The 13,199-nt window shown below is 48.8% G+C and overlaps 1 protein-coding gene across 6 annotated transcripts in view; it reads right to left on the bottom strand.

Moving 5' to 3' along the window:
• Positions 1 to 7,584: 7,584 nt before the first annotated feature.
• LOC111151940 (nuclear respiratory factor 1) overlaps positions 7,585 to 13,199 on the bottom strand; it is a 146,533-nt gene continuing 140,918 nt past the window's right edge. For 3 of the 6 annotated variants that reach the window (XM_022510171.1, XM_022510175.1, XM_022510174.1), the window contains exon 12: positions 7,967 to 8,130. In XM_022510171.1, the coding sequence (XP_022365879.1) occupies positions 7,967 to 8,130 (164 nt within the window). Of the gene's footprint in view, positions 8,131 to 13,199 lie in introns of all 6 variants that reach the window. The other 3 variants (XM_022510176.1, XM_022510173.1, XM_022510178.1) reach the window with 2 other exon arrangements.

Below are 13,199 nucleotides of genomic sequence, written 5' to 3' on the forward strand. Positions count from 1 at the left end.
GACCCATACTGTTTGGGATGGGGGTGTGGTCTGCCTTATAGACGGCTACCTACCCTTTGTCCTCTTGATCCAGATCCTCCAGGATTGGGGGGTGGATGGTAATGGGCAGGTAGGGAAGATGGAAATGGGAAGGCAGAACTCATAAGAGCCAAGCACTTTCCTTAAGACCAGTGACCCTGATGCTCCTCTCCCATTCCCTGCAGGTCTTACAAGGACCTGGAAGGGGACAGCTCAGATGGTTCACTGACAACTGCTCACCATATTTACCTCTCCTGTACCCTTTCCTTGGATAGTTGATGATCTGTGAATAAACACTTAAATGCCACCTCAGTTTAGCTCTCCCCAGAACGTCTTCAATATTGAGCTGTTTTAAAGTTAGGGCTCAAGGCTTTAGAAGCCTAAGGACGTAATCAAAGCTACTGCTTTGGATATAAAAATGTAGAAGATGCTGAACATAAAATAACTTAGGAGTTCCCTTCAACTTTTAAGAAAGTATAGAGCACTTTGTTTCTTTTGAGTAATTGACGATTTATTCCTTTCTTCTAGTAACGTGACCTCTTTGTCAAGAGCAGAGCTGAATGGGAACCTTCATCAAATCACCAATGTTGACTCCACCGGCCGCAATTGTGTAGCCTCCTTTTATTTGGTCTTGACTGCTCATTCCCATTCCCTCACTTTGCTGCATACATCTTTTATATAACCTTCAAGCTCTTTTGGGGGAAAAGTGTTACGACCTTTTGGGGGGTAATGATGAAAACGTGCTGAAATTAAATTACGGGGTGGTGGCACAACTTTGTAAATACACTAAAGGCAATGGAGCGAGCTGCTCACTTAAAAACGGATTACCTGACTGGTATGCAAATTATCTCAATAAAGCTACTTTTAAACACCTTGAGGTTATTGGGATGGTGCGAGTGCGCAGACGGGGCACACGGTTACCCCAGTGACCCCCTAATTTCCTGACTTTCAGAGATCTGGGAAAGTTCTTTGGTAGCGGCCAAGTGAGGCTGCAGGGAGGCTATTAGGATCCCGGCTTCTTTGTCCCCTGGTTGTCACAGCTTGGGTGGAGATGATGGCACTCGCAGCCCCCTTCTCTTCTTGTGAGGAAGACCGCCCCCAATCCCACTGGCCATTGCTGATTGGCCTGGAGGCAGACACGTGACATCACCTGGCCAATCAGCTGTGCTCTCCCAAGACTGCGCCTCCCTGTGGGTCGGTGGGGACTTGGGCTTTGAAGACGCAGGTCCTTCACTCCACCTGCAGCCCATCTTTACTCGGGCACTTCTGGGTTTCTGGTGTTCACACCAGAAAGGCTTTGATGCTGGGCACTTTCTGGTGTCACCTCATTCCGTCTGGGCAGGCGAGCTGGGCCCAGCCAAAAGTACTGGGACCCGTGAGGACAGGAGGACACTGAGTCCGGGACTCACAGCCTGGACCAACTCAACGGCGCAGCTCATCTGTGGAACAAACAGAGACGACACTCGACCCACCTAATTCATTGGGAGAAGGGTACATCACCTGGGCGTTGGTGATAGGTCCCCTGAATTGTTCATTAACCGCTGTTTTGTACAGATGAGAACCCTGAGGGCCAGGGCAAAGAATCCTACTATGTGATTAGTCTCTCTTTACTTTTGTCAATTAAAAAAAAAAAAATTTTTTTTTTTTTGCAAGGAAAAAAATGTATCCTTTATGGCTGTTTTCTGCAACAATTTTGCTAAATTCTGGCAAATTTCAGACTCATTATTTGGCTTAAATATTCTCTATGAAAATAGTTCTGGTAAGGGAAATATATAGGCATAAATAAACACATTTAAAAAATATTTTTAAGTAATCTCTGCACCCAACCTGGTGCTTGAACTAACAAATCCCCAATCACAAGCTGCATGCTCTACTGGATGAATCAGTAAAAACCAAATTTTAAGGCTTTAAGAACATAGATGCTAAGGCCAAGGCAGGAGGATCTGAGTGTGGCCGGGGGGATGACCCTGGCCGAGAGAAGTCTAGGTGCAATGCCACACTCATGCGGTCCTGCATCTCTCTGCCTCTAGGCTTTAACCTTCATAGCCTAAATGAGGGGTGGTGGCTAACGTCCCTTCCAACTTTAAAATTCTCTTCCATGCAATGCCACTGGGGAGGCCAAAGACTGTATGGGACTTAGACCCAACTGATGACTTCACCAACTACTTTGCCAAGGTTTGGCTTGGCCTCCCTGCCCAGAGCTTCTTGGGTTTTAACATCAACTGATCTCTCTGTAGCGTTTGAGCCCTGCGGTTTTTACCAACAACATAATGTAACTACTCGTGATGTTAGGCCCAGCATCTTCACTGCCCTTCACCCTTGGCAGGCTCTCATAGGGCCGGATTTTTCTTAATATCAACATTTTTTTCACATCTAATTATTTAACAATGTTAACACTGACTTTTTGCAGAAAATTTTTGAGTAATGAGAATGTGGGAATGGATGTTTTGGGTTCCTTGAATTTTCTGACTAAGGAACTGCTTAGACCAAGGACTAAGGTCACTCACTGGGTGAGGTTTTGAGTGCGGTAGTTCCATCTGGGCGCCTTCGCTTGTGTGCGCATGCGTGAGAAAAAGGGCCAGCTGCCGGGAGGAAGCTCCGGGGTCTCGGGCCCCGCAGGAGGACCATAGCACGGTGAGAAGACTTTGATGGCTGAGGGCTGCCTGTGGGCTAAGCTCGGGACTCACCTGGAGGTTTCTTTAAAGACGAGAATGCAGATGTGCAGCTTGTTTTCGAACACCTGCCCTGACACCTGAATGGTTGGCACGAAGACTAGAACTTCTAGAGACAGACATAGCAGAGTCTGACCCCAGGCCCGCGTTCGCTAGTTCCGCATTTACCTTGTGAAGTTGCCAAGTTTGAGTTTCCACACCTATGAAATGGAATCTGACCCCCGTACAGGGTTGTGGAGAGGATGAGAAATCAAGGCGTACAGCATTCTGCATGATGTCCTGTGCCGAGCGGCTGTTTAGTTACTGCTAGTTCTAACGCCAGTTTCTTTTCTTTTTTTTTTTTTTTTTTAAAGATTTTATTTATTTATTTGCCAGAGAGAGAGAGATCACAAGTAGGCAAAGAGGCAGGCAGAGAGAGAGGGGGAAGCAGGCTCCCCGCTGAGCAGAGAGCCCGATGTGGGCTCTATCCCAAGACCCTGGGATCATGACCTAAGCAGAAGGCAGAGGCTTAACCCACTGAGCCACCCAGGCGCCCCCTAACGCTAGTTTCTTAAAGGTAGACACATTCAGAAGAAATCTGAGTTGAGACCAATTAATTGCAGTCGAACAAACAGTTTTAATTACAAGGGTCTTAGATTTGGGGGGATTGCTTCTAGCCTTTTCTCCCAAATATTAAATAAGCTACTTTAAACTTAACCTCTTTGTGCCTGCTTGCCCATCTGTGAAGTGGGAACAGTAACAGTACTTTGCAAAGATTAAGTGGATCTATAGGTAATTCTCTAGAACAGAACATGGCACATTGTAAGGGCTGTATGAGTTTTAACTATTATGAGTACCACACAAACACTCTTAATTGCAGACAAGTCATAGTTTTCAACAACAAGAGCCAGGAAAGCCTCGAGACAGGGCTGGAGACATAGTCTTGGGATGCAGGCTTGTCCTTGCCTCCCAAGGTCGCCCTGGGTTAAGTCCTGGGTTCTCAGAAGAGCCTGGTTCCCCCTCTGCTGATGGATATTATCCCTGTTCTTTTCCCCTCCCTGCCAGACCTTTGTAGAAATACACTCCCAAGACACCAGTAGTCCACAAATGTTTGCTAACAGCCCAGCTGTTTTCAGGAAAGAGAACCTTAAATTCAGAATGAGTTGGGGACTCACTCAGGGGCCCAGCAGCCCTGGGAGTGAAATGGCGGGTGGGAATACCTACCCTGTCCAGCTGTTCCAGAGACCTTAAGTCATCTCTCTCCCTCTGTGCTGCCTCTGCCATCCTGAGGGGATCTTCTCCGAGAGCTGCTGACCTGGAGCAAACCGTAGAGGCTAGGTGGGAGTGTGCCAGTGGGGGTCCTCGCCTCTGACATCTGGGTGTGAGCCGTGCTGATGTCACAGGCTGGCTTGGGCTCATGACCTGACCCAGAGCCCACTGAGGTGGGGATGAGAGGGGATGTGGGCTCTTCTTCCCCACCCCACGTAGCCTCCGTCTGACTAATTAAGCTTCAGTTTTGGTGCTGACACTAAAGGGACTCACCACGGCTGGGTACCAAGCCGGCCACACTCGGAGTGGAGGCTTCGGGTGCATTACACATTACGGAGGAGGCCCTTTTCCATGTGCCAAGTGGCTGCAGATGAGCCTGGCTTGGGTCCGAGTGAGGTCCAGGGTGCACGAGCAGCCCGAGCGTAGACGGCGAGCAGCTCCTGATCTTCCCTGTCCTTCTGCTTCTCCTCACTGCTCTGAGTTCAGACAACTCCAGTGGTCACCAGCATCGCCAGTAACTTCTTAGCTGTAGACTTAGAGCCAAGAATGCCTAGCCCAGTCTCGATTTCTGTGAGCCCCGGCTCTGTTTCTGCAGCCTGGATGATAAACTACTTAAGGCAGAGGACCCTGAAGGAGACAAAAGATGACAGAACTTGTTCTGCTACCGCACTCCATCCAGATGGCACCTGTCACTGGGGCTGCAGCAGCTCTGTTCAGACGAACGTCTCCTCCCATCTTGTTGCCCATGGGCACCTGCCGGGCTGTATTCATCTGACACAGGGCAGGCTGTCACGAAGTTAAACAAAACTGACCCATGGGCCAGATCTAGTCGACAGGTGTTTGTTTTCCTGCAGAGTATGTAAAGGATTTTTTGAGCTGTTGTTGAAATCAGGAGATCTGCCCATAAACCTGCACTCCACATCTTCTCTGGAAAATGATGAAGATGGGCCTCTAGGGCCCACATTGCTCCCACTTGGTGGCAATCTGCTGGCGGCAGGAGAGGCTGCTCCCTTTAGACGGATTCTCTCCACTCCACCCGCTCCCACGCCTCCCCTCTTCTCCCACCCGAGACACTTACCCTTCACTTAGTGATTTTACCTCCCGGGCCCCTGAAGCAGCTGCCAGTGGGGACTCAGTAAAGGAAGCAAAGGTCTCCGTGAGCCCCACCAAGGCAAGTTTTCCACACGTGCCTGTGGACAAGGTCGCTGCTGGGTCTTGCCAGGCCGAGAGAATACACTGTATGGGGAGGTACCTCCGGAGAGAGGCTGGCCCCGTAAGGAGGTCCGTTGGCTCCAGCTGTCCCTGGGTAGCCAACAGCAGGGACGTTGGGTTGCTTTGGCTGCGACTGATCCTCTTTTTCTGTCCACCCTCTAGTGAAGATAGGCAACAGTGTGCCATTTGTTCAAGAACGGGGAAAGGTAGTGCTAGCTTTATGGAGCCGCTGACGTCATGAAGGAAAACACCTTGGTCTTCTCCATTGGACTATCTCACTCACCATCACCAGGAAACCAACCCAGGCCTCCAGTAACAAAGAAAGGGCTGGAGGGCATTGTTCCAGGTTGAGGCACAGAGCGGGCACAGACATGGACGTGCACTGGTGGGGGTGGTTTACAAGGGGCCTACAACTGGGGGTGTGGCAGGAGGTACACCCTGGAAAGAAGGCACTGTCACATGAAATAAGTGAGCCAAGGAGTGAGGACGCTAGGAGACAATTAATGACGTGAAGCTTCTGCTTCGAGAAGGATAATCCACTGCGAGAGCGAACACCACTTTCGTGGAGGGAGCCCCGAAAGACAGGCGCCATCGCCCAACCTGAGTTTTAATGTGGAATGCAATGAACCCTTAAAGAAAGAACTCCAGAGCAGAGTTGTCAAACCATCGTTAGAACTTTTCGAACTAGATCGCAGCCCCCCACCTGGCTCTGCACCCCCAGGACAGCCTTTTATAAAACGAATTCAGTGGTGCTGCTCCGGAGGTGGGCATTGGCCACAGGGCTCCACGACGTCATGGGGCACCATTCAAAGACCACCACCTCGGTTGAGTACGAGCACCTTTCAAAAGCAGAACAAGCCACCCCACAGGAGTTCCAAGGGGCCAAGTGCTCCTACAGAGATGAACGGTTCCACTTCCTGTTGCCACATTTTAAACTATTTATTGAATGAGGCAGTAATAGACAGAATGGAAAACAACACAGAATCCATGCTCTGCTACTTGGGTTTTGCTTTTCTTCTTCTTCTTCTTCTTGGCAATTTCTCAAACTATTAGGAGGTTATTTCACCACAAAGGAACACGGACTTTAAAGCCCCTGAACAGCTTCACAATGACGATAAAAAATAATAATTAAAAAAATAACAAGTTGTAGAACTAGGACTGTTCATATGTAAATTTCCCTTCCCTCCCCCTATTACGTACAGAAAAAAACATACAAAGAACATTAGATAGTTTTATATAAAACAAGCAAATACAAGAATCTGAAACTTTTCTCAAAGGCTGAGCAAGATGTGAAGGATCTTTTAATGTCGCATTAAAAAAAACACATTAAATACACTATCACACGTGGGGGCCCGGGAGGAGGGGAAGAGTTGTCCCTGTACTCAAGGAGCAGAGATTTGGCCTGTCGAGAAGTCAGGTGAATTTAGCCACTGGAGACTCAGGGCTTACAGCTGAGAAATCACAGAATTTAACAGTTACTGAGAACACCCAGAGCGGTCAACCCCTGCGAGGAGGCAGCTGCGGGGGCCTGGCCCAGCGGGCCGCACCTGGGAAAACTGCAGCGTCCCTTCTGAGATAGGACCTGCCTCAGGGCTGCTGGGAACACCCAGGTCCCTTTCTCTTCCAAGGCCCCGCAGGATGAAGAGCAACCTTCCTCGACGTGGGGGCTCCCGTCACCTCCGGTCTCCTCTGTTAAGCTACAGAAAGTTACTGGAAAGGAAAAAAATTGCTCCCATTGGTGTGCCCTGGTTTTTGAAGATTTTTCTCTCCCTCCTTCCTTTCCCCTTCCAACCCCTCCCCTCCCCCTCGCACTCTCTCCCCTCCAAGCACACGCCCACAAGCACCCTTAACGCGCACGTGCTCCTCAAACCCTTAATACTTCCGTTACCTTCAGTTCATATACATGACCAATTCAGGACTGACCTTAAAACCAAAGCAACATTTTAATAGTCATGAGATCAAGAAGGCTTCCTGGGAAGGGGAGGAGATGGGAGGCTGGAGAAATCCCTCCTGTCCCTGCCTGGAGCTTTAAGGACATTCACCTGCCTGTGGCAAGGTCAGCACCTGGGCCAGCCCAAGGAGCATCTCAGCTGCCAGGCCACGAGGCCCTTGGACCTTGCAAACACAATTTCTGGACCCCACCCCATTCTGGAACCTCCTTCCTCAGGTGAGTCCAGCAGGGAGAGTTCTGGGTGGCCACTGGGAGGCAGCTTTGGTGAAGGGCATGGTCACCTCCGCCTGAGTTTGTCAGTAGCTCAACGCATGACCCTGCTATGAACAAAAACCGGGTGACTGTGTCTGGCCACGTACCCTACACCCACTAAACTGGGTGAATTATTTTTTTCCACAGCTCACCTTGATTTCATACAGATAATTCCATGCGGGTTTCATATACATATATATATATATGTATATATATACATATACATACATACATACATACATACATATATATACTTTATATATATGTAAATGTGTATATCCATATGTACACATATACATATATTCACACTCACACATACACACACGTAAGTATACACACATGTTTCTGCAGAAAGAAGTCCTGCCACAATTTGGCTTTTTCGGGATGGTGAAATTGACAACACAGTATCTTATTCCACCAATCTCAGAAAATCAAGAGTGGTGCTTTAAAAAATGCAATTCCAAAACCCACTGCCTTTCTTCCTTTTTAAAAAAAAGGTTAACAAAACTTTTCTTCCGAAGTCGAGAGACTTAATTCCATTTGATTGCACCTCTGCAAACGTGTAAAAAATTTTGAAGTAGACTAGAAAACGATGCCATGGTACGGCTGCATGTCACTGTTCCAACGTCACCACCTCCACAGCCTGGCCGTCCATGGTGACTGTGCTGTCCGATATCCGGGTGGTAACAGGGGCCATGGCCACCTGCACCGGCCCATTGCCCTGGGCGAGGCTGGTTACCACAGTCTGGTACATGCTCACGGGGATCTGGACCAGTCCTGGGGAGACAAAGGGGAGATGGTTGGTGGGGATCGGGCTCAGCTTCCCAGATGCTGCCTGGACAGGGCAACCAGCCCCAGCCCTTCAGGGTACCGCTGCTCAGCCTCATGTAATCGCCCACCACTGTCCAAGCACAAATATATCCCTCCTCTTACCCACTGTCATTCTTAAAACGGACTGTCAGGAAAGAAAATGCGAAGAAACTGTGGAAATGGGACCCAGAGCAGGGCCTCCCCAACTTGCCGGGAGATGAGCCTGCCTGCCTCTCATTTTAGGAAGCAGGGCTGGTCAGGTGTGAACCCTCCTCCCCAGCCCAGCCCTCCCGACTGCCTCCTTCCACTGGGAAAGGCTGCCATTAATTTTCTTTGATGTTCTGCTACTGAATTCTTTAGTCTTCTGCCTGCCTATGCTCAAGTTTCTCTCAGCGTGAAAAAAACACCTCCCTCAATCCTGTCCTATTTTCTTGGCCACTGCCTCTCCCTTCAGTGTTTGCTTATTAAAAAAAGGGGTTGGGGGGACTCCTGGGTGGCTCAGTCAGTTAAGCATCCGACTCCTGATTTCGGCTCGGGTCATGATCTCAGTCAGGGTCATGAGACTGAGCCCCATGTCGGGTGCGAAGTGTTCACACTGGACATGGAGCCTGCTTAAGATTCTCTCTCTTCCTCTCCCTCTGCCCTCCCACCACTCTCAAAAAAAAAAAAAAAAAAAAAAAAAAAAAAGCAAAAGCCTAGGGTATTGTTTTCTTGATGTTAGATTCACAGACCAGTAAAATTTAAAAATACATTTTGGGGTCAACTTAAAAAGACCCAACTGTTTCCTAATAACACTATTATTTCACATAGAAAGGATGGTTTTCACACAAAGGGAGGGAGAAGCACATAATCTCAGAAAAGGGCAGTCCTTCCTAAGAAAGAAAAGTTCATAGTTCTATATGACATACTGAAGAAAAAATGGGATTTGCGTTAAGTGAGGCAGAATAAATGCCTATTATCCAGCTCCTCTTCCTCTTAAAACTGAAATTGTAATTCAGTGGGAAGAAGGATATAAATGAGGGATGTCAACAGGTTTTTGGAAGATGTAAAGTGGTTCTGACTTATCAGAGAAATGGAAGTAGCAAGTCCTGCGCCCACGGAGGGCGCTGGACATAGGCCTCACTATGCAGAAATTGACGAGGCTGAAAACAGGAATTGGTTAAGCGTGTGTGTATTCAACTGTACTACACCAATCCCAACACCCAGAAACCCTGCCCTTTGTTGACAGGACATCTGAAGTTCATCCACTGTTCTGAGAAGCTGACCTGGAGAGGCTGGAAAAGACCCCAGTGATACCTGTTGGGTGGGGTAATGGGGGGGAAGACACTGAAAACTCCAGCCTGCTGTGCCAGAGCTTACCCCGAGGCCTACAGATGGCCCAGCTGTGGCCCGCGCTCCCTGACACAAGGTTGCAGACAACGGTGGGGGTGGGAGAAGAAAATGAAAGCTCCAGAACCCTGATATCCTCAGAGAAGAGATTTGTATCATAAAAATGGGATGCTTTTCTTAAAAAGGAATAGGAGAAAAACTTTAAAGTAAAAAATCTAATGATGAAATATAATCCAATGAAAGCAGAAGATAAAGTCATGGAAATTTCTCAGAGAGTAGGATTCAAAGATGGAAAGAAGGAGAGAAAAGTATGAGACGGAAGGGGTCCAACCACTGATAAAACAGAGTTTCAGAGACAGTAAAAACAAAAACAAAAAAACCCAGAAGGTAGGGAATTATCAGACACATTGTTAGATGCCCAGGAGACAAGATGACAAAAGATCAAGACACTAACACACATCACTGCAAAATTTCAGAACACTGGGGATAAAGCAAAGATCCTAAAAGAGTCCAGAAAGAAAAAAAGAAAAAAAAGGCCCTGTACAAAGAACTGGGAGTTGGAATATTGTGGGACTTCTCAAAAGCAAGCCTGGGGACGCCTGGGTGGCTCAGTTGGTTGGACAACTGCCTTCGGCTCAGGTCATGATCCTGGAGTCCCGGGACTGAGTCCCGCATCGGACTCCCAGCTCCACGGGGAGTCTGCTTCTCTCTCTGACCTTCTCCTTGCTCATGTGCTCTCTCTCAAATAAATAAATAAAATCTTAAAAAAAAAAAAAAAGCAAGCCTGGAAGCTGGGAGCAGTTTCCTTCAAGAAGGCATCAAAGCAGATGCCTTCAAGTGTCTGAGAAGTGCTTTCCCGCTAGCACTGTTCCCAGCCCATGAAATGACACCCCTCCCAACTGAGTGTGACAGCAGAAGAAAGGCATCTTCAGACCTGGATGGGGTGGGGAAAACTGGCCACCCGCGCACGCTTTCTCGGGGAGCGCTGAAGGGTGAGCTCCACAGCAAGAGGGAAAACCATAAAGAGGCAGCATGGGAATCAAGGAGACCGAAAGCCCATGGGAAGAGCAGTGGGGTGGGCTGAGGGGCCCCGGACCAGAATTCTGCAGTGGGTCTGAGAGCGCAGAGAGGGGACACTGGCACAAGCACCCGGGGACAAGTACTGACAGGGGTTTTCCAGAAGCAGGCAGAAGCAGTGACTATGATCTAAAACACAGAAGGGAAAAAGCAAATAGTAACAGTGATAATATCCTTGTCTTAGCAGTGGACAGTTTTTAATGTAAGTTATAATAATATAAACATACAAGTGGGTTATCAAGAAACTGCAATAATGTCACCACTCAAGAAATAATGATTTAAGACTTTTAGAGCAGTAAAGATACACACCAGAAAGAACAAGCAGAAAGTATTGCCTCTAGGGTATAATCTTTTTTTTTTTTTTTTAAAGGCACTTTAGTCCTCTTTGAGATGTAAAGCTATATATCACTTTGTGGAAAATAAAAATTAATTTTAAAAAGATGTTTTATCAGAATATTTTCTTTTTTTTTTTAAAGATTTTTATTTATTTATTTGTCAGAGAGAGAGAGAGAGAGCGCGAGAGTGAGCACAAGCAGATAGAGTGGCAGGCAGAGGCAGAGGGAGAAGCAGGCTCCCTGCTGAGCAAGAAGCCCGATGTGGGACTCGATCCCAGGACGCTGGGATCATGACCTGAGCCGAAGGCAGCGGCTTAACCCACTGAGCCACCCAGGCGTCCCTTATCAGAATATTTTCTAATGCAAACAAGAACCAAAGAAGAAAATGCTCTTTTACAAAAAAGCAGATTCTGTTGTCCCTCGTGTTGGAGGCTGGCCCCACCCCTGCCTCTGGCAATATGGACAGCAGCCTCCCTTGGGTGCTGGGTGCTCAGGGAACACGGGACAGGTGTTCATCCACTGGCGGGGCCAGCAAACCCATGTGGCTAGGCCTTCCTGTTTGACAGAGGGCTACTTCAGGGCCAAGCGTGGCTCTGGTTCACGTTGTTTCCCATAGCGTGAGGTACACGATGCGCCGGAAGGACAGCAGGCCAAGGGAGTCTCTTCCTGGCCTCAGCACTGTGAGCCCGGGCCCTGGTCCCCGGCCTATAAACCCCAGGCAAGGCCTCAGTGTGTGTGAGGACCACACGGCCCTGTCCACTGCCCCAGCGTATTCACAGTCACCTTCGCTTTCGTCCTCTCTTCTGGTCACCAGAGGCGAGGCAAAACTCATGAAGCCACGACGCAGAAGGCCCCCTGCAGAGCCTGGACACCTGTGTCCTCCTCAAAGAAGCCACATGCTGGCAAACGGCAACTAAACTAGAAGCAAAGCTCCCAACTTGGGGAACAAGCTGCACCCCCTGATAAACACAGGGACCGCTGTGAGCAAGGAGACCTCCTCATGGTGAACCACCATCCTGGGCTAGGGGGCTGCAGGGGAGGGTGTGGGTAGAGACTTAAGGAATTGTCTAGTTTCATTTCTGGTTAATGGTATGTTCTCGTTTCCTATGATGCGGAGTCACGTCCAACACTGTTGTTACAAGTTTTGATATCATGGAAGATTTGCTGCAGGATAAAATGGAGAAAGAGGCAAATGCAGAAATATCTATTGGCTGCCACTGCTGTAACCAGAACAATCTTCTGAACAAACTGATCCTGTTGCCTTCTTTTACAAGTCTTCAGTGGCCCACGGGGTATCAGGTCCAAATCTCCTTGCAGGATTTAAACCGTCATGTCAGCCCCTGTCATTCAGGTCAGCCTAGTGACCGCAAATAGTCACCTCTTTTACACTCCAATCAGGTGAAGGACCTGGCGGAGTCCCCGTGATCTGCGCATGACCACGGCTTCTGCCTGGAATGATGGGCCGGGACTCGTTCCTTGAATGGGCTCCTAGTCATCCTTCCACAGTCACATTCAGTGGCAGTCCCTCCTTCCTTGGCCTTAGTCTCTCTTCTCTGGGGGTCCCGAGCACTCTGCACTGGCCTCCATGGAGGCAGTGGTCGTGGCCACCAACACGGTTTGCCTGTTTTGTCTTCGGGAGGACTGTCAAGTCCTTGAGGGATGGAGTCTCCACCTTTGAGTCCTCAGCAATCAGCGGGGGCTCGATAAATGGTTTCTGTACTCATGGATGAAACCTGCCTTCTGAGGTTGCACAGCTGTCCCTCCTAGAGATAGGGTGATTGAGGTGGCCCAGTCTTAGGGTGACAGGACAGCTTCAGAGCAGGAACTCCCAGTCCAGAGAACGGTCGAGTAAAAAGGACTACACTCAGGACTTATCCAAAGAAAACCACTTTTTTTTTTAAAGGTTTTATTTATGTATTTGACAGACAGAGATCACAAGTAGGCAGAGAGGCAGGCAGAGAGGGAGAGAGGAGGAAGCAGGCTCCCTGCTGAGCAGAGAGCTCGATGCGGGGCTCGATCCCAGGACCCTGGGATCATGACCTGAGCAGAAGGCAGAGGCTTTAACCCACTGAGCCACCCAGGTGCCCCCAAAGAAAACCATTTTTAAAGATTTAATCTTCTGGGGGTGCCTGGGTGGCTCAGTTGGTTAAGCCTCTGCTCAGGTCATGATCCCAGGGTCCTGGGATAGAGCCCTACAACGGGCTCCCTGCTCAGCGGGGGGCTGCTTCTCCCTCTGCCTGCAGCTCCCCCTGTTTGTGCTCTGTCTCTCTGTCAAATAAATAAATAAAATCTTAA

The sequence above is a fragment of the Enhydra lutris genome, unplaced genomic scaffold (assembly GCF_002288905.1).
Source record: "Enhydra lutris kenyoni isolate GAN:26980312 unplaced genomic scaffold, ASM228890v2 scaffoldscaffold27, whole genome shotgun sequence".
In the NCBI taxonomy this organism is placed as follows: Eukaryota; Metazoa; Chordata; class Mammalia; order Carnivora; family Mustelidae; genus Enhydra; species Enhydra lutris.